Source organism: Delphinus delphis, chromosome 18 (genome assembly GCF_949987515.2).
Source record: "Delphinus delphis chromosome 18, mDelDel1.2, whole genome shotgun sequence".
NCBI lineage: Eukaryota > Metazoa > Chordata > Mammalia > Artiodactyla > Delphinidae > Delphinus > Delphinus delphis.
In genome coordinates, this window is record NC_082700.1 from 24,940,362 (window position 1) to 24,959,963 (window position 19,602).

General features: G+C 38.7%; 1 protein-coding gene and 1 non-coding gene across 6 annotated transcripts in view; one reads left to right on the top strand and one right to left on the bottom strand.

Annotated features, from left to right (window-relative positions):
• Positions 1-19,602, top strand: part of MTRF1 (mitochondrial translation release factor 1) — a 67,028-nt gene that overhangs the window by 29,386 nt on the left and 18,040 nt on the right. For all 5 annotated transcript variants that reach the window (XM_059995528.1, XM_059995531.1, XM_059995532.1 and 2 more), the window contains one exon: positions 8,009-8,181. In XM_059995528.1, coding sequence (XP_059851511.1) covers positions 8,009-8,181 — 173 coding nt within the window. The remainder of the gene's footprint in view (positions 1-8,008; positions 8,182-19,602) is intronic.
• Positions 1,731-1,837, bottom strand: LOC132413977 (U6 spliceosomal RNA). Its single transcript, XR_009516861.1, has one exon. It is a non-coding gene; the product is annotated as a U6 spliceosomal RNA (small nuclear RNA).

Here is a 19,602-nt window from a genome sequence, read left to right on the forward strand (position 1 = left end):
TTGCTGTGTGTGTAGAAGTGAGGAAGCCAATTAAACCAGAGGATATTTGTGATGAGAAGTGAGAGGAAATAGGTTCAAAAGAGTAGATTTTGAGCAGACGTTAAAGCGGGACAGGCCTTGATTGTTAGAGAGCTGTTGAAGATTTTGCTAATAAGAATATGATTTGATCGATATCTACTTTAAGAAGATTCTTTTTTTCTTTTTTTATTGAAGTATAGATGATTTACAATATGGTGTTAGTTTCAGGTGTGCAGCACAGTGATTCAGTTATGTGTGTGTATGTATATATATGTATTCCTTTTCAGATTCTTTTCCCTTATAGGTTATTACAGAATATTGAGCATAGTTCCCTATGCTATACAGTAGGTCCTTGTTGGTTATCTATTTTCTATATAGTAGTGTGTATTTGTTAATCCCAACCTCCTAATTTATCCCTCCCCCCACTCTCCTTTCCCCTTTGGCAACCATAAGTTTGTTTTTAGAAGATTATTTTGACAGCAGTGTGAAAGATGGACTGAAGAGGCTAGATTTAAGGCACAGGGCAGAGAGGTTATTAGAGTAATCCAGGTATGACTAAGAGTTGGAACTGGGAGTAGGGACACATATGAGAGAACTTCAGATGAGGAATGAGCAAAATTTGTAACTGACAAGAGGATCTATTGCTTGCCCACTGTGTCCTGTGTGCAGTATGTGTCGTTTGATCTTCACAACCCTGGGTATTGTTAATCCCATTTTACAGATGAAGATCTAGGCTCAGAGAGTAAGTAACTAATCCAAGATCACACAATAAGTGATGGCAGTCCTGGGATTAGATTTAAGTCTGTCTGATCCAGAACCACACTACATCCCATTAGTTTATTCTGATACAAAGGAGATGAGCCACAGGGATCTAATCTTTCTAGCTGGGAAGATTGTGATATTCATTCATGCCATTGAATGGAATAGAAATTGGAAGGCCGTCTCCAATTGGGCAGAACAGTGAAAGTTGTTTTTGAATTATTATGTGTGTTGTTACAGTGAGCGTTCCTTTAGAAATATCCAGTAAATGCTGAAGTCGTGTAGCCAGAGCTTTGGTGAGAGAATAGAATTGAGGAGAGCGATTTGATAGCTGTTAGCACAGAGATAATGTCTGATACTGAGAGAGAATAAGTGAGGGAGAGTTTATAGAGAGGGAATATTCAGGGTACCAAACGTTGGAGAATGGCCATATTTAGAAAGATAAACTAGTTGGCAAAAGAAAAAGAGGGGTCAGAGAAGCAGGAAAAAGGATGAGAACGGTATAATATTTTGGAAGCAGGAGAGGAGAGAGTTTCAAGAATGTAATGAGAAACAGCAGCATATTAAAGAGAGAATGTAATCGCTGAGACGTATATTTTGAATTCAACTTTCAATAATGAAAGGGAGATGAACTTAATAACAGGAAGAGAGATTCCGTTTCAGGTGCCCAGAGCAGCCCAAACAATGGTTGGGAAATCTTTCTTTTAGATACATTAACTCAGTAGCAAAATAAAATAAAGACATTTTAGAAAGTAAAAGGACCTTTTATTTTATTTTATTTTTTCATTGGAATATAGTGGATTTACAATGTTGTGTTAGTTTCAGGTGTACAGCAAAGTGAATCAGTTATACATACACATATATCCCCTCCTTTTCATATTCTTTTCCTGTATAGGCCATTACAGAATATTCAGTAGAGCTCCCTGTGCTATACAGTAGGTCCTTATTAGTTAAAAAATATGGAATGCTTCGCAAATTTGTGGGTCATCCTTGCGCAGGGGCCATGCTAATCTTCTCTGTAGCGTTCCAATTTCAGTATATGTGCTGCTGAAGTGAGCACAAAAAAAGGTCTTTGATTAAAAAAGAAAAAATTTTCAGGAATTCCCTGGTGGTCCAGTGGTTAGGACTTGTTGCTTTCACTGCCAGGGCCTGGGTTTGATCCCTGGTCAGCGAAGTAAGACCCTGCATGCTGCATGGCGCAGCCAAAAAATAAATAAGATAGAGAAAGAGGAAAAGATAACTGCCCTATAAAGTATGTATATTAAATTATATGTATGGGCTTCCCTGATGGCACAGTGGTTAAGAATCCGCCTGCCAATGCAGGGGACACGGGTTCAAGCCCTGGTCCGGGAAGATCCCACATGCCACGGAGCAACTAAGCCTGTGCGCCACAACTACTGAGCCTGCACTCTAGAGCCCGCAAGCTACAACTACTGAGCCCGCGTGCCACAACTACTGAAGCCCACGCGCCTAGAACCCATGTTCCACAACAAGAGAAGCCACCGCAATGAGAAGCCCGCCCACTGAGAGGAGTAACCCTCACTTGCCACTACTAGAGAAAGCCTGCACGCAGCAACAAAGACCCAACGCAGCCAAAAATAAATTAAAAAATAAATTTATAAAAAATTATATGTATATATATTTAATGTTTAATTGAAATAGAATCACACAGATACAGCACTAACAGCTAAGATTGGAAAAAAATACATTTTCATGCAAAAATTCATATATCAAATGACTTAAAGTCTTGTAGTTTTGTGACCTTGGGACAGATAGGGGAAATACTCAACCACTACATAAATAATCGAAACTAAATAATTACAAGATAGTCATTGTGGAAGCAATGGAGGGTGATGGCTCTTGATATGTAGTGTAGGTCTGACACTATTATTCTGTATTCCTGGTACGTAAGGAATTGAAATATTTTTCAAGTTAAAGGGAGTCTATGAAATATATTACATCATCTCTTCCAACAGATTAATGTTTATAAATATGTTTTGTTATTCTGTGCTCAACCGTTGAATTCAGGGATAGGTCACTTAAAGTACTGTGGTGGTTAATTTTGTGTGTACAGAAGACATACATTTCACCACAACTCTGAGAAATAAATTTGTGAAGGGAGCCCTGGCATCCTTGAAGAGCTCTGTGATTGCTTTTCTCTGTAGCCCAGACCTTACAGTGGGAACTCTCTTGTTGTCTGGCGAAGGACCTCAAGCTGATGATCCAGTTTCTGGATCCAGCTGCCCAATTGCAGCCAGTAAAGAGGGCAGAAAAACAGGTTGAATCACTCCAAGAGTATGCAGTCAGCAAAACCAGACCATGGGGGACTTCCCTGGTGATTCAGTGGATAAGACTCCATGCTCCTAATGCAGGGGGCCTGGGTTCAATCCCTGGTCAGGGAACTAGATCCCACATGCATGCCACAGCGAAGATCCCACGTGCTGCAACTAAGACCCAGCACAGCCAAAATAGGTAAATAATGAATAAATATATTTTTTAAAAAAGAATTGTTTAAAAAATTAAAACTCTTCAGAGTGTGGGCATAGAGGGAACCTACCTCAACATAATAAAGGCCATGTACGACAAACCCACAGCAAACATCATTCTCAATGGTGAAAAACTGAAAGAATTTCCTCTAACATGAGGAACGAGACAAGGATGTCCACTCTCACCACTATTATTCAACATAGTTTTGGAAGTCCTAGCCACGGCGATCAGAGAAGAAAAAGAAATAAAAGGAATACAAATTGGAAAAGCAGAAGTAAAACTGTCACTGTTTGCAGATGACATGATACTATACATAGAGAATCCTAAAGATGCCACTAGAAAACTACTAGAGCTAATCAATGAATTTGGGAAAGTTGCAGGATACAAAATTAATGCACAGAAATCTCTTGCATTCCTGTACACTAATGATGAAAAATCTGAAAGAGAAATTATGGAAACACTCCCATTTACCATTGCAACAAAAAGAATAAAATACCTAGGAATAAACCTACCTAGGGAGCCAAAAGACCTGTATGCAGAAAACTGTAAGACACTGATGAAAGAAATTAAAGATAATACCAACAGATGGAGAGATACACCATGTTCTTGAATTGGAAGAATCAATATTGTGAAAATGACTATACTACCCAAAGTAATCTACAGATTCAATGCAATCCATATCAAATTACCAATGGCATTTTTTTACGGAACTACAAAAAATCATCTTAAAATTTGTATGGAGACAAAAAAACCCCGAATAGCTGAAGCAGTCTTGAGGGAACAAAGCAGAGCTGGAGGAATCAGACTCTCTGACTTCAGACTATACTACAAAGCTACAGTAATCACGACAATATGGTACTGGCACAAAAACAGAAACATAGATCAATGGAACAAGGTAGAAAGCCCAGAGATAAACCCACGCACCTGTGGTCAACTAATCTATGACAAAGGAGGCAAGGATATACAATGGAGAAAAGACAGTCCCTTCAATACGTGGTGCTGGGAAAACTGGACACCTACATGTAAAAGAATGAAATTAGAACACTCCCTAACACCATACACAAAAATAAACTCAAAATGGATTCAAGACCTAAATGTAAGACCGGATACTATAAAACTCTTAGAGGAAAACATAGGAAGAACACTCTTTGACAGAAATCACAGCAAGATCTTTTTTGATCCACCTCCTAGAGTAATGGAAATAAAAACAAAAATAAACAAATGGGACCTAATGAAACTTCAAAGCTTTTGCACAGAAAAGGAAACCATAAACAAGACAAAAAGCCCTCAGAATGGGAGAAAATATTTGCAAACGAATCAACGGACAAAGGATTAATATCCAAAATATATAAACAGCTCATGCAACTCAATATTAAAGAAACAAACAACCCAATCCAAAAATGGGCAGAAGACCTAAATAGACATTTCTCCAAAGAAGACATACAGATGGCCAAGAAGCACATGAAAAGCTGCTCAACATCACTAAATATTAGAGAAATGCAAATCAAAACTACAATGAGATATCACCTCATACCAGTTAGAATGGGCTTATCAAAATCTACAAACAACAAATGCTGGAGAGGGTGTGGAGAAAAGGGAACCCTCTTGCACTGTTGGTGGGAATGTAAATTGATACAGCCACTATGGAGAACAGTGTGGAGGTTCCTTAAAAAAATAAAAATAGAATTACCATATGATCCAGCAGTCCCACTACTGGGCATATACCCAGAGAAAACCATAATTCAAAAAGACACATGGACCCCAGTGTTCATTGCTGCACTATTTACAATAGCCGGGTCATGGAAGTAACCTAAATGCCCATCAACAGATGAATGGATAAAGAAGATGTGGTACATACAATGGAATATTACTCAGCCATAAAAAGGAACGAAATTGAGTCATTTGTTGAGACGTGGATGGATCTTGAGACTCATACAGAGTGAAGTAAGTCAGAAAGAGAAGAACAAATATTGTATATTAACGCATGTATGTGGAACCTAGAAAAATGATACAGATGAACTGGTTTGCAGGGCAGAAGTTGAGACACAGATGTAGAGAACAAACATATGGACACCAAGGGGGGAAAACTGCGGTGAGGTGGGGATGGTGGTGTGATGAACTGGGCGATTGGGATTGACATGTATACACTGATGTGTATAAAATTGATGACTAATAAGAACCTGCAGTATAAAAAAACAAAAAAACTAAAAAAACAACTAATACTAAACTTTCTTTGGGTTATTTGTATGGAAATATGTTAACATAAATGTTTCAGACATTACATGAAATTTCTAAAAATCTTATACGTTCTGGTGTAATGTTATAAGTCATAATTCTAGTTATTTAAAATGTATATCTCAGAAAAAACTAAATTTCCTTGTCAACTGCATTATTATGAACTTTCATCAAATCTTTAACCGTGGTCATTTTTAAGTCTTTTGTCATTTACAGACAGTTCTGTCATTTACAGTACTCTGATGCTTTTGCCAAAATGTTCCTATAAAAGGGTTTCATTTTCAAGGAATTCATGGAAAAGACTCTGACAAGTACAGGTTTCTGGTAACTGACTATACTGCTGAACTGAATGAATAAGCATTTTCAGAACTCTAATGGACTGATGAATTCATAAAAGTGCTAACAAAAGATCAAGATGAAAAAAAAAATTAATTACATGGGACTGAGTGAACTGATGAGAATCATTATAATTTTTGTGACTTTCTGTTTGAATAAAAAAAAATATTCCACAAGGACTCAGAGGCAAAAAGTATACAAATCAATTATCACTGCAAAGTAAAGGAGCTGTTACAGTGGAGGATTACTGGACTGAATGTCAATATTATGACATAGTGTGAGTGTGTTTGGTAATTGCAGTCATTGTTGATTTTGTTGTGGTCATCCATGTACAATGCTTGGTGTCAGTTTATCTCTTGTAAGAAGAAAATACAGTGTGTGTGTGTGAAAAAAAAAAAAGGTAAGCACTTATTAAAAAAAAACACCACATAGTCACTTTGCTATTATCAGACCCCCCCCCCAAAATTCCTTAGTATAATCAAATATCCAGTGAGTGTTCACATTTCCCTGCTCATAAATTTTTTTGTATAGTTTTTGTTCAGACTGAAACCTAAGTAACTTCCTTACGTTGCAGTTGGTTGATATGTCTCTTAAATCTCTTGTAATCCACAGCTACCTCCTCAATTTTAATATTTTTCCTTGCAATTCATTTGTTAAGGGAACTAGATTATTTGTCCTATAGATCATCTGGATTTTTTTTTTTTTTTTTTTTTGCGGTACGCGGGCCTCTTACTGTTGTGGCCTCTCCCGTTGCGGAGCACAGGCTCCGGATGCGCAGGCTCAGCGGCCATGGCTCACGGGCCTAGCCGCTCTGTGGCATGTGGGATCTTCCCAGACCGGGGCACGAACCCCTGGCCCCTGAATCGGCAGGTGGACTCCCAACCACTGCGCCACCAGGGAAGCCCAGATCATCTGGATTTTGCTGATTGCATCCCTGTGGTAATATTTCACATGTTTTTATTGCCCTTCTATTTTCTGTAATTGCCCTTCTATTTTGCTAATTATAGTCAGAGACCAGAAAAAAAAATTAAAACTTAAAAAAAAATAATTTAAAAAAAGAACAGAACGTGGGAAATTTCTGTCTATCAATAGCCCTAGTTCCTCAACAGATAATATGAAGTAAACAAAAGAGATGGATGACGAACTTACAGACTGAGAGGTTTGAAAGACATATCAAAATTTTTAAATGGACAAGACTAAACTGTAAGAAACTAACACACCATTGTAAAGCAATTATACCCCAATAAAGATGTTACAAAATCTTAAAAAAAAAAAAGACTAAACTGTAGTAGCTAGGGCAGCACATTAGGTAATAAAATTATAATAAAGAAGGGAATAGAAGGATAATGGTTATTCATGAGAAGGGGAGGGGATTGTAACTAGGAAGGGGCATGTGAGAGGGCTTTGGGGGTGCCTGACAAAATTCTTTTCTTTTTTTTTTTTTGTGGCTGTGCTGCGCGGCATGTGGGATCTTAATTCCCTGATCAGGGATCGAACCTGTGCCCCCTGCAGTGGAAGTGCCGAGTCTTAACCTCTGGACCGCCAAAGAAGTCCAACAAAGTTCTTTTTCTTGATCTTGAACTATACATTTCATTCATGTGGTTTCCCATGTATATTATTTTGTAATAAAAACATTTTTTCAAAACATAGTCAATAAGAAACTAGCTTAGGCATTAAGATTTTTTTGTGCTTATCTTCCCACTCCACAGATAAGCAAGAGCTAAATTTCAATCGATTCTTGAGAACTTGAGAGAACCTATAGAATTATTCATCGTTATCAAATTACTATGTTACTGAACAGTCTTTTATATATGGCACCAAGTCAGCCTAAGACTGCATGGTATAGTTCAATGTAGAAAACACCCCACTATTCTTTTTTTCTAATACCATTTTTGTAAAAGTGAAATTTGTTCATTATGTAAAACTTAGCAACAAAAAAAGAAAATGAAAAACATGCTGTTATTCTATTCTCCAGAGGTAACCATAAATAATATTTTGGTATGTTTCCTTTTATATATTAATTCACTAACATTGGGAAAATATAGTTTTGTACCTACCTTATGTTCTCATGTCAGGCTCTATGCTCACATCCAGGCCTTACATTAAGGGCATCTAAGATCCTGATCCCTTTCAAAGTAGAATTCATTAATATTGCTGGAACATTTTTTCATAGGTGGGCTCCATCATGCAGCTGCCCGAATTTCCGGTGACAATGTCTATAAGCATTTGAAGTATGAAGGTGGGATTCACCGAGTTCAGCGAATTCCTGAGGTGGGCCTGTCATCAAGGATGCAGCGTATTCACACGGGAACGATGTCGGTTATTGTCCTCCCTCAACCAGATGAGGTAACCTCCTACCTAAACGCTATACCATTATCTATGAAGATCAACCAGAATTTTATTGTCTAAGAAAAAGTCCTGTGTGTTCTGTATACTCACAGAGTACTTCTGCACTCCAAATGTATGGAGTTCATTACCTCCCGACGAAGTACTTCTTCAGTTCTCTGTGGACAGCATGTGGTCGTCCTACAGTTCAACTCAGTTCTGACCCCATCTACCTGGAGATGGCGTCAGATCCTGCAGGCTAGACTCAGTCCCACAAGAGAGCCTACCCTTCTGCTTCAGAGGCCAATCACAAGGCCTGGTTGTCTTCTGTGTTTCTGATCAATTGGTTATCCATCTGGATGTTCCCATGACCCCCTCCTTAGGTTAAATAATACTAAAGTGGCTTACAGAACTCAGGAAAACAGCTTACTTACTAGACTACTGGCTAATTACAAAAGATACAACTCAGGAATAGACAGATGGAAGAAGTGCATAGGACAAAGTATGTGGGAAGAGGTGCAGAGCTTCTGTACCCTCTCCAGGCTCGCTACCCTTCCAGCAGCTTCATGTGTTCATCAGCCCTGGCAGCTCTCTGAACCCTGTGCTTTGGGGATTTTTATGGAGGCTTCCATACATAGACATGTTTGGTTAAATCATCGGGCTTTGGGGATTCTGCTCCCTGGAGGTTGGGAGTGCAGTGGAGATGAAAGTTCCAACCCTCTAATCATGTGGTTGGTTCCCCTAGGATCAGCCCCTGTCCTGTGGTTATCTAGAGGCTTTCCAAATATCACCTCATTAACATAAACTCAAGTGTGGTTGAAAGGGGCTTAGGGTGAGAACTGGACAAATATATATTATTATAAATCACAATATCACAATTTATTTTTACAGCAATTTTTTTAACCAGGATCCCGTCAAATTTCACTTATTGCAGTTGGTTGTTATATCTCTTTATGTCTGGAACCAGTCTCCCAACCTTTCTTTTTTTTTTTTCTTTTAATGACATTGACTTTTTGAAGAGTCTAAACCATTTGCCTTATAGAATGTTCCACATCTGCATTCATCTGATTGTTTCCTCATAGTATTCTTTAAATTGTTCCTTTATGTCCTATGTTGTATTGAAAGTTATATTTAAATGTTCCATTCTATTCAGGTTATACATTTTGAGCAAGAATACTTTTCAGGTGTAGTTATATTCGTGTTGCAACTTATCAGAAGGCATAGAATATCATATTGTCCCACTCTTAGTGAGGACTGGTTTGAGCATTTAGTTAAGATGGTGACCACAAAAATATCTCCATTATGAAAGTGTATTTTTCCCTTTGTAATTACTAAGTAATCTCTAGGGTAATATGTCCTATTCCCAACAACTTTTCTTCCATGGTTTTAACATCCATTAGTGATCTTTGCCTGAATTAGTTATTTAGTTTGGGATTGCAAAATGGTGATTTTCTAATTCTACCATTCCTTCTACATGTATTACCTGGCATTCTTTTCTGTAAGGAACATTCCTCCCCACTACCTTCTCTCCTCCTTTCTTCTTGCTCTCTTTCTTTTTTTGTTGTTTTTAACATCTTTAATAGAGTATAACTGCTTTACAATGGTGTGTCAGTTTCTGCTTTATAACAAAGTGAATCAGTTATACATATACATATGTCCCCATATCTCTTCCCTCTTGCATCTCCCTCCCTCCCACCCTCCCTATCCCACCCCTCCAGGTGGCCAGAAAGCAGCGAGCTGATCTCCCTGTGCTATGTGGCTGCTTCCCACTAGCGATCTATTTTACGTTTGGTAGTGTATATATGTCCATGCCACTCTCTCACTTTGTCCCAGCTTACCCTTCCCCCTCCCCGTATCCTCAAGTCCATTCTCTAGTAGGTCTGCATCTTTTTTCCTGTCTTGCCCCTAGGTTCTTCTATTTTCTTTTTTTTAGATTACATATATATGTGTTAGCATACACTATTTGTTTTTCTCTTTCTGACTTACTTCACTCTGTATGACAGACTCTAGGTCCATCCACCTCACTACAAATAACTCAGTTTCGTTCCTTTTTATGGCTGAGTAATATTCCATTCTATATATGTGCCACATCTTCTTTATCTATTCATCTGTTGATGGACACTTAGGTTGCTTCCATGTCCTGGCTATTGTAAATAGAGCTGCAATGAACATTTTGGTACATGACTCTTTTTGAATTATGGTTTCCTCCGGGTATATGCCCAGTAGTGGGATTGCTGGGTCGTATGGTAGTTCTATTTTTAGTATTTTAAGGAACCTCCATACTGTTCTCCATAGTGGCTGTATCAATTTACATTCCCACCAACAGTGCAAGAGGGTTCCCTTTTCTCCACACCCTCTCCAGCATTTATTGTTTGTATATTTTTTGATGATGACCATTCTGACCGGTGTGAGATGGTATCTCATTGTAGTTTTGATTTGCATTTCTCTAATATTTAGTGATGTTGAGCATTCTTTTCATGTGTTTGTTGGCAATCTGTATATCTTCTTTGGACAAATGTCTATTTAGGTATTCTGCCCATTTTTGGATTGGGTTGTTTGTTTAATATTGAGCTGCATGAGCTGTTTATATATTTTGGAGGTTAATCCTTTGTCCGTTGATTCGTTTGCAAATATTTTCTCCCATTCTGAGGGCTGTCTTTTTGTCTTGTTTATAGTTTCCTTTTCTGTGCAAAAGCTTTGAAGTTTCATTAGGTCCCATTTGTTTATTCTTGTTTTTATTTCCATTACTCTAGGAGGTGGATCAAAAAAGATCTTGCTGTGACTTATGTCAAAGAGTGTTCTTCCTATGCTTTCCTCTAAGAGTTTTGTAGTGTCCGGTCTTACATTTAGGTCTTGAATCCATTTTGAGTTTATTTTTGTGTATGGTGTTAGGGAGTGTTCTAATTTCATTCTTTTACATGTAGTTGTCCAGTTTTCCCAGCACCACATATTGAAGAGACTGTCTTTTCTCCATTGTATATCTTTGCCTCCTTTATCATAGATTAGTTGACCACAGGTGCATGGGTTTATCTCTGGGCTTTCTATCTTGTTCCATTGATCTATGTTTCTGTTTTTGTGCCAGTACCATATTGTCTTGATTACTGTAGCTTTGTAGAATAGTCTGAAGTCAGGGAGTCTGATTCCTCCAGCTGCGTTTTTTTCCCTCAAGACTGCTTTGGCTATCTGGGGTCTTTTGTGTCTCCATGCAAATTTTGAGATGATTTGTTCTAGTTCTGTAAAAAATGCCATTGGTAATTTGATAGCGATTACATTGAATGTGTAGATTACTTTGGGTAGTATAGTCATTTTCACAGTATTGATTCTTCCAATCGAAGAACATGGTGTATCTCTCCATCTGTTGGTATCAACTTTAATTTCTTTCATCAGAGTCTTATAGTTTTCTGCATATAGGTCTTTTGTTTCCCTAGATAGGTTTATTCCTAGGTATTTTATTCTTTTTGTTGCATTAGTAAATGGGAGTGTCTCCATAATTTCTCTTTCAGATTTTTCATCATTAGTGTACAGGAATACAAGAGATTTCTGTGCATTAATTTTGTATCCTGCAACGTTCCCAAATTCATTGATTAGCTCTAGTAATTTTCTGGTGGCATCTTTAGGATTCTCTATGTATAGTATCACGTCATCTGCAAACAGTGACAGTTTTACATCTTCTTTACCAATTTGTATTCCTTTTATTTCTTTTTCTTCTCTGATTGCCGTGGCTAGGACTTCCAAAACTATGTTGAATAATAGTGGTGAGAGTGGACATCCTTGTCTCGTTCCTGATCTTAGAGGAAATGCTTTCAGTTTTTCACCATTGAGAATGATGTTTGCTGTGGGTTTGTCATATATGGCCTTTATTATGTTGAGGTAGGTTCCCTCTATGCCCACTTTCTGGAGAGTTTTTATCATAAATGGGTGTTGAATTTTGTCGAAAGCTTTTTCTGAATCTACTGAGTTGATCATATGGGGTTTTTTTGGGTTTTTTTGATCATATGGTTTTTATTCTTCAATTTGTTAGTATGATGTATCACATTGACTGATTTGCATATATTGAAGAATCCTTGCATCCCTGGCAAAAATACCACTTGATCATGGTGTATGATCCTATGAGGGTGATGGTGGCCTCATAAAATGAGTTTGGGAGTGTTCCTTCCTCTGCAATTTTTTGGAAGAGTTTGAGAAGGATGGATGTTAGCTCTTCTCTAAATGTTTGATAGAATTCACCTGTGAAGCCATCTGGTCCTGGACATTTGTTTTTTGGAAGATTTTTAATCACAGTTTCAATTTCATTACCTGTGATTGGTCTGTTCATATTTTCTGTTTCTTCCTGGTTCAGTCTTGGAAGGTTATACCTTTCTAAGAATTTGTCCATTTCTTCCAGGTTGTCCCTTTTATTGGCATAGAGTTGCTTGTAGTAGTCTCTTAGGATGCTTTGTATTTCTGCGGTGTCTGTTTTAACTTCTCCTTTTTCATTTCTAATTTTATTGATTTGAGTCCTCTCCCTCTTTTTCTTGATGAGTCTGCCTAATGGTTTCTCAATTTTGTTTATCTTCTCAAAGAACCAGCTTTTAGTTTTATTGATCTTATTGTTTTCTTTGTTTCTATTTCATTTATTTCTGCTCTGAACTTTCTGATTTCTTTACTTCTGCTAATTTTGGGTTTTGTTCTTCTTTCTCTAGTTCCTTTAGGTATAAGTTTAGATTGTTTACTTGAGATTTTTCTTGTTTCTTGAGGTAGGCATGTATAGCTATAAACTTCCCTCTTAGAACTGCTTTTGCTGCATCCCATAGGTTTTGGATTGTCGTTTTTTCATTTTCATTTGTCTCTAGGTATTTTTTGATTTCCTCTTTGATTTCTTCAGTGATCTTTTGGTTATTTAGTAACGTTTAGCCTCCATGTGTTTGTGTTTTTTACATATTTTTGCCTGTAATTCATTTCTAATCTCATAGCGTTGTGGTCAGAAAAAATGCTTGATATGATTTCAGTTTTCTTAAATTTACTGAGGCTTGATTTGTGACCCAAGATGTGATCTATCGTGGAGAATGTTCTGTGCGCACTTGAGAAGAAAGCGTAATCTGCTGTTTTTGGATGGAATGTCCTATAAATATCAATTAAATCTATCTGGTCTATTGTGTCATTTAAAACTTCTGTTTCCTTATTTTTTTAAATTTTGGATGATCTGTCCATTGGTGTAATTGAGGTGTTAAAGTCCCCTGCTATTATTGTGTTACTGTCGATTTCCTCTTTTATAGCTGTTAGCAGTTGTCTTATGTATTGAGGTGCTCCTATGTTGGGTGCATATATATTTATAATCGTTATATCTTCTTCTTGGATTGATCCCTTGATTGTTATGTGGTGTCCTTCCTTGTCTCTTGTAACATTATTTATTTTAAAGTCTACTTTATCTGATATGAGTATAGCTACTCCAGCTTACTTTTGATTTCCATTTGCATGGAATATCTTTTTCCATCCCCTCACTTTCAGTCTGTGTGTGTCCCTAGGTCTGATGTGGGTCTCTTGTAGACAGCATATATATGGATCTTGTTTTTGTATCCATTCAGCACGCCTTTGTCTTTTGGTTGGAGCATTTAATCCATTCACGTTTAAGGTAATTATCAATTTGTATGTTCCTATAATCATTTTCATAATTGTTTGGGGTTTTTTTTTTTGGTAGGTCCTTTTCTTCTCTTGTGTTTCCCACTTAGAGAAGTTCCTTTAGCATTTGTTGTAGAGTTGGTTTGGTGGTGCTGAATTCTCTTAGCCTTTGCTTGTCTGTAAAGCTTTTGATTTCTCCATCGAATCTGAATGAGATCCTTGCCGGGTAGAGTAATCTTGGTTGTAGGTTCTTCCCTTTCATCACTTTAAGTATATCATGCCACTTCCTTCTGGCTTGTAGAGTTTCTGCTGAGATTTCAGCTGTTAACCTTATGGGAGTTCCCTTGTATGTTATTTTTCATTTTTCCCTTGCTGCTTTTGATAACTTTTCTTTGTCTTTAATTTTTGCCAATTTGATTACTATGTGTCTCGGTGTGTTTCTCCTTGGGTTTGTCCTGTATGGGACTCGCTGCACTTCCTGGACTTGGGTGGCTATTTCCTTTCCCATGTTCGGGAAATTTTCGACTATAATCTCTTCAGATATTTTCTCTGGTCCTATCTCTCTCTCTTCTCCTTCTGGGACCCCTGTAATGCAAATGTTGTTGCGTTTAATGTTGTCCCAGAGGTCTCTTAGGCTGTCTTCATTCTTTTTTCTTTATTCTGTACCGCAGCAGTGAATTCCACCATTCTGTCTTCCAGGTCACTTATCCGTTCTTCTGCCTCAGTTATTCTGCTATTGATTCCTTCTAGTGTAGTTTTCATTCCAGTTATTGTATTGTTCATCTCTGTTTGTTTGTTGTTTAATTCTTCTAGGTCTTTGTTAGACATTTCTTGCATCTTCTCGATCTGTGCCTCCATTCTTTTTCCGAGGTTCTGGATCATCTTCACTATCATTATTCTGAACTCTTTTTCTGGAAGGTTGTCTATCTCCACTTCATTTAGTTGTTTTTCTGGGGTTTTATCTTGTTCCTTCATCTGGTACATAGCCCTCTGCCTTTTCATCTTGTGTATCTTTCTGTGAATGTGGTTTTTGTTCCACAGGCTGTAGGATTGTAGTTCTACTTGCTTCTGCTCTCTGCCCTCTGGTAAATGAGGCTATATAAGAGGCTTGATGGGAGGGACTGTTTCTTGTTTCTTAAGGTAGGCTTGTATAGCTATAAACTTCCCTCTTAGAACTGCTTTTGCTGCATCCCATAGGTTTTGGGTCGTTGTGTTTTCATTGTCATTTGTTTCAAGGTATTTTCTGATTTCCTCTTTGATTTCTTCAGTGATCTCTTAGTTATTAAGTAGTGTGTTGTTTACCCTCCATGTGTTTGTATTTCTTACAGATTTTTTCCTGTAATTGATATCTAGTCTCATAGCATTGTGGTCAGAAAAGATACTTGATATCATTTCAATTTTCTTAAATTTACCGAGCCTTCATTTGTGACCCAAGATATGATCTATCCTGGAGAATGTTCCATGAGCACTTGAGAAGAATGTGTATTCTGTTGTTTTTGGATGGAATGTTCTATAAATATCAATTACGTGCATCTTGTTTAATGTATCATTTAAAGCTTGTGTTTCCTTATTTATTTTCATTTTGGATGATCTGTCCATTGGTGAAAGTGGGGTGTTAAAGTCCCCTCCTATGATTGTGTTAGTGTCGATTTCCCCTTTTATGGCTGTTAGTATTTGCCTTATGTATTGAGGTGCTCCTATGTTGGGTGCATAAATACTTACAGTTGTTATATCTTCTTGGATTGATCCCTTGATCATTACGTAGTGTCCTTCTTTGTCTCTTGTAATAGTCTTTGTTTTAAAGTGTGTTTTGTCTGATATGAGAATTGGTACTCCAGCTTTCTTTTGATTTCCATTTTCATGGAATATCTTTTTCCATCCCCTCACTTTCAGTCTGTATGTGTCCCTAGGTCTGAAGTGGGTCTCTTGTAGACAGCATATATATGGGTCTTGTTTTTGTATCCATTCAGCTAGTCTGTGTTTTTTGGCTGGAGCATTTAATCCATTTACTTTTAAGGTAATTATCGATATGTATGTTCTTATTACCATTTTCTTAATTGTTTTAGATTTATTATTGTAGGTCTTTTCCTTCTCTTGTGTTTCCTGCCTAGAGAAGTTCCTTTGGCATTTGTTGTAAAGCTGGTTTGGTGGTGCTGAATTCTCTTAGCCTTTGCTTGTCTGTAAAGCTTTGATTTCTCCGTCAAATCTAAATGACATCCTTGCTGGGTAGAGTAATCTTGGTTGTAGGTTTTTCTCTTTCATCACTTTAAATATGTCCTGCCACTCCCTTCTGGCTTGCAGGGATTATGGGGATTCCCTTATGTGTTACTTGTTTTTCCCTTTCTGCTTTTAATATTTGTTCTTTGTATTTAATTTTTGATAGTTTGATTAATATGTGTCTTGGCATGTTTCTCCTTGGATTTATCCTGTACAGGACTCTCTGTGTTTCCTGGACGTACCTATTTCCTTTCCCATATTAGGGAAGTTTTCAACTATAATCTCTTCAAATATTTTCTCAGTCCCTTTCTTTTTCTCTTCTTCTTCTGGGACCCCTGTAATTCGAATATTGGTACGTTTAATGTTGTCCCAGAGGTCTCTGAGACTGTCAGTACTTTTCATTCTTTCTTCTTTCTTCTGCTCTGCTGTAGTTATTTCCACTCTTTTATCTGCCAGGTCACTTATCCGTTCTTCTGCCTCTGTTATTCTGCTATTGATCCCTTCTAGAGAATTTTTAATTTCATTTATTGTGTTGTTCATCTCTGTTTGCTCTTTAGTTCTTCTAGGTTGTTGTTAAACGTTTCTTGTATTTTCTCCATTCTATTTCCAAGATTTTGGATCATCTTTAGTATCATTATTCTGAATTCTTTTTCAGGTAGACTGCCTATTTCCTCTTCACTTGTTAGGTCTGGTGGGTTTTTGCCTTGCTCCTTCATCTGCTGTGTGTTTCTCTGTCTTCTCATTTTGTTAAACTTACTGTGTTTGGGGTCTCCTTTCTGCAGGCTGCAGGTTCGTAGTTCCCTTTTTTTTTTGGTATCTGTCCCCAGTGGCTAAGGTTGGTTCAGTGGGTTGTGTAGGCTTCCTGGTGGAGGGGACTAGTGCCTGTGTTCTGGTGGATGAGGCTGGATCTTGTCTTTCTGGTGGGCAGGTCCATGTCTGGTGGTGTGTTTTGGGGTGTCTGTGGCTTTAATATGATTTTAGGCAGCATGTGTGCTAATGGATGGGGTTGTGTTCCTGTCTTGCTAGTTGTTTGTCCTAGGGTGTCTTGCAGTGTAACTTGCTGGTCGTTGAGTGGAGCTGGGTCTTGGCGTTGAGATGGAGATCTCTGGGAGAATTTTGCCATTTGATATTATGTGGAGCTGGGAGGTCTCTTGTGCACCAGTGTCCTGAACTTGGCTCTCCCACCTCAGTGGCACAGCCCTGATGCCTGGCTGGGGCACCAAGAGCCTGTCCTCCACACGGCTCAGAATAAAAGGGAGAAAAAAAAGAAAGAAAGAAGATAAAATTAGATAAAATAAAGTAAAATAAAGTTATTAAAATAAAAAATAATTTTTAAGAAAAAATATTTTTTAAGTAATAAAAAAAAACGACAGACAGAACCCTAGGACAAACGGTAAAAGCAAAGCTATACAGACAAAATCACACACAGAAGCATACACATACACACTTACAAAAAGAGAAAAAGGGGAAAATATATATATATATCGTTGCTCCCAAAGTCCACCTCCTCAATTTGGTATGATTCGTTGTCTATTCAGGTATTCCACAGATGCAGGGTACATGAAGTTGATTGTGGAGATTTAATCCGCTGCTCCTGAGGCTGCTGGGAGAGATTTCCCTTTCTCTTCTTTGTTCGCACAGCTCCCAGGATTCAGCTTTGGATCTGGACCCGCCTCTCCCTGTAGGTCACCTGAGGGCGTCTGTTCCCCGCCCAGACAGGATGGGGTTAAAGGAGCAGCTGATTCGGGGTGTCTGGCTCATTCAGGCGAGGGCCGGGGTGGGGGAGGGAGGGGTTCGGATGTGGGGCGAGCCTGAGGCGGCAGAGGCCAGCATGACGTTGCACCAGCCTGAGGCACGCCGTGTGTTCTCCTGGGGAAGGTGTCCCTGGATCACAGGACCCTGGCAGTGGCGGGCTGCACAGGCTCCCGGGAGGGGAGATGTGGACAGTGACCTGTGCTTGCACACAGGCTTCTTTGTGGCCGCAGCAGCAGCCTTAGCGTCTCATGCCCGTCTCTGGGGTCCGTGCTGATAGCCGCGGCTTGCACCCGTCTCTGGAGCTCCTTTAAGCGGCGCTCTTAATCCTCTCTTCTCGCGCACCAGGAAACAAAGGAGCAAGAAAAAGTCACTTGCCTCTTTGGCAGCTCCAGACTTTTTCCCGGACTCCCTCCCGGCTAGCTGTTGCGGACTAGCCTCCTTCAGGCTCTGTTCACGCAGCCAACCCCAGTCCTCTCTGGGGGATCCGACCTCTGAAGCCCGAGCCTCAGCTCCCAGCCCCACGCGCCCTGGCGGATGAGCAGACAAGCCTCTCAGGCTGGTGAGTGCCGGTCGGCACCGATCCTCTGTGCGGGAATCTCACCGCTTTGCCCTCCGCACCCCTGTTGCTGCGCTCTCCTCCTTGGCTCTGAAGCTTCCCCCCTCCGCCACCCACAGTCTCTGCCCGCTAAGGGGCTTCCTAGTGTGTGGAAACCTTTCCTCCTTCACAGCTCCCTCCCACTGGTGCAGGTCCCGTCCCTATTCTTTGTCTGTTTTTTCTTTTTTCTTTTATGCTACCCAGGTACATGGGAAGTTTCTTGCCTTTTGGGAGGTCTGAGGTCATCTGCCAGCGTCGGTAGGTGTTCTGTAGGAGGTGTTCCACATGTAGATGTATTTCTGATGTATTTGTCGAGAGGAAGGTGATCTCTGTGTCTTACTCTTCTGCCATCTTGAAGCTCCTCCTCTCTTTCTCTTTTATTTTACCTCATTATAAACTCATATATTGAATTTCATATATTGACCTCATTATAGACCTATGGATTTTTTAAATTCAATGAGTTATAATCACTATTGTTTTTCTTTCTTATTAAATTGAGGTATAGTCGATTTACAATACTCTATTAGTTTCAGGTGTACAACATAGTGATTCACAATTTTTTTAAGTTTTATAGTTTTTATAAGATATTGGCTATGTTCCTTTGTGCTGTACAATATATCCTTGTGGCTCATTTATTTTATAAATGTACATTTACTATACATCTTACTCCCCTACCTCTATTCTTCCCCTCTCCCCTTCCCTCTCCCCACTGGTAACCACTGGTTTGTTCTGTGTATCTGAGTCTATTTCTTTTTTGCTATATTCACTAGTTTGTTTTATTTTTTAGATTCCACATATAAGTGATATCATACAGTATTTGTCTTTGTCTGACTAATTTCACTAAGCACAGTACCCTCCACATACATCCATGTTATTGCAAATGGTAAAATTTCATTATTTTTTATGGCTGAGTAATATGCCATTGCATATATATACCACATCTTCTTTATCCATTCATCTGTTGATGGACACTTAGGTTGCTTCCATACCTTGGCAATTGTAAATAATGCTGCTGTGAACACCATGGTGCATATATCTTTTCGAATTAATGTTTTCGTGTTTTATTGGATATACACCCCAGGAGTGGAATTGCTGGATTGTATGGTAGTTCTGTTTTTAGTTTTTTGAGGAGCCTCCATACTGTTTTCCACAGTGGCTGCACCAATTTACATTCCTAAAGTGTATAAGGGTTCCCATTTCTTCACATCCCCACTGATACTTGTTGTTTGTGGTCTTTCTGATGATACCCATTCTGATAGGTGTGAGGTGATATCTCA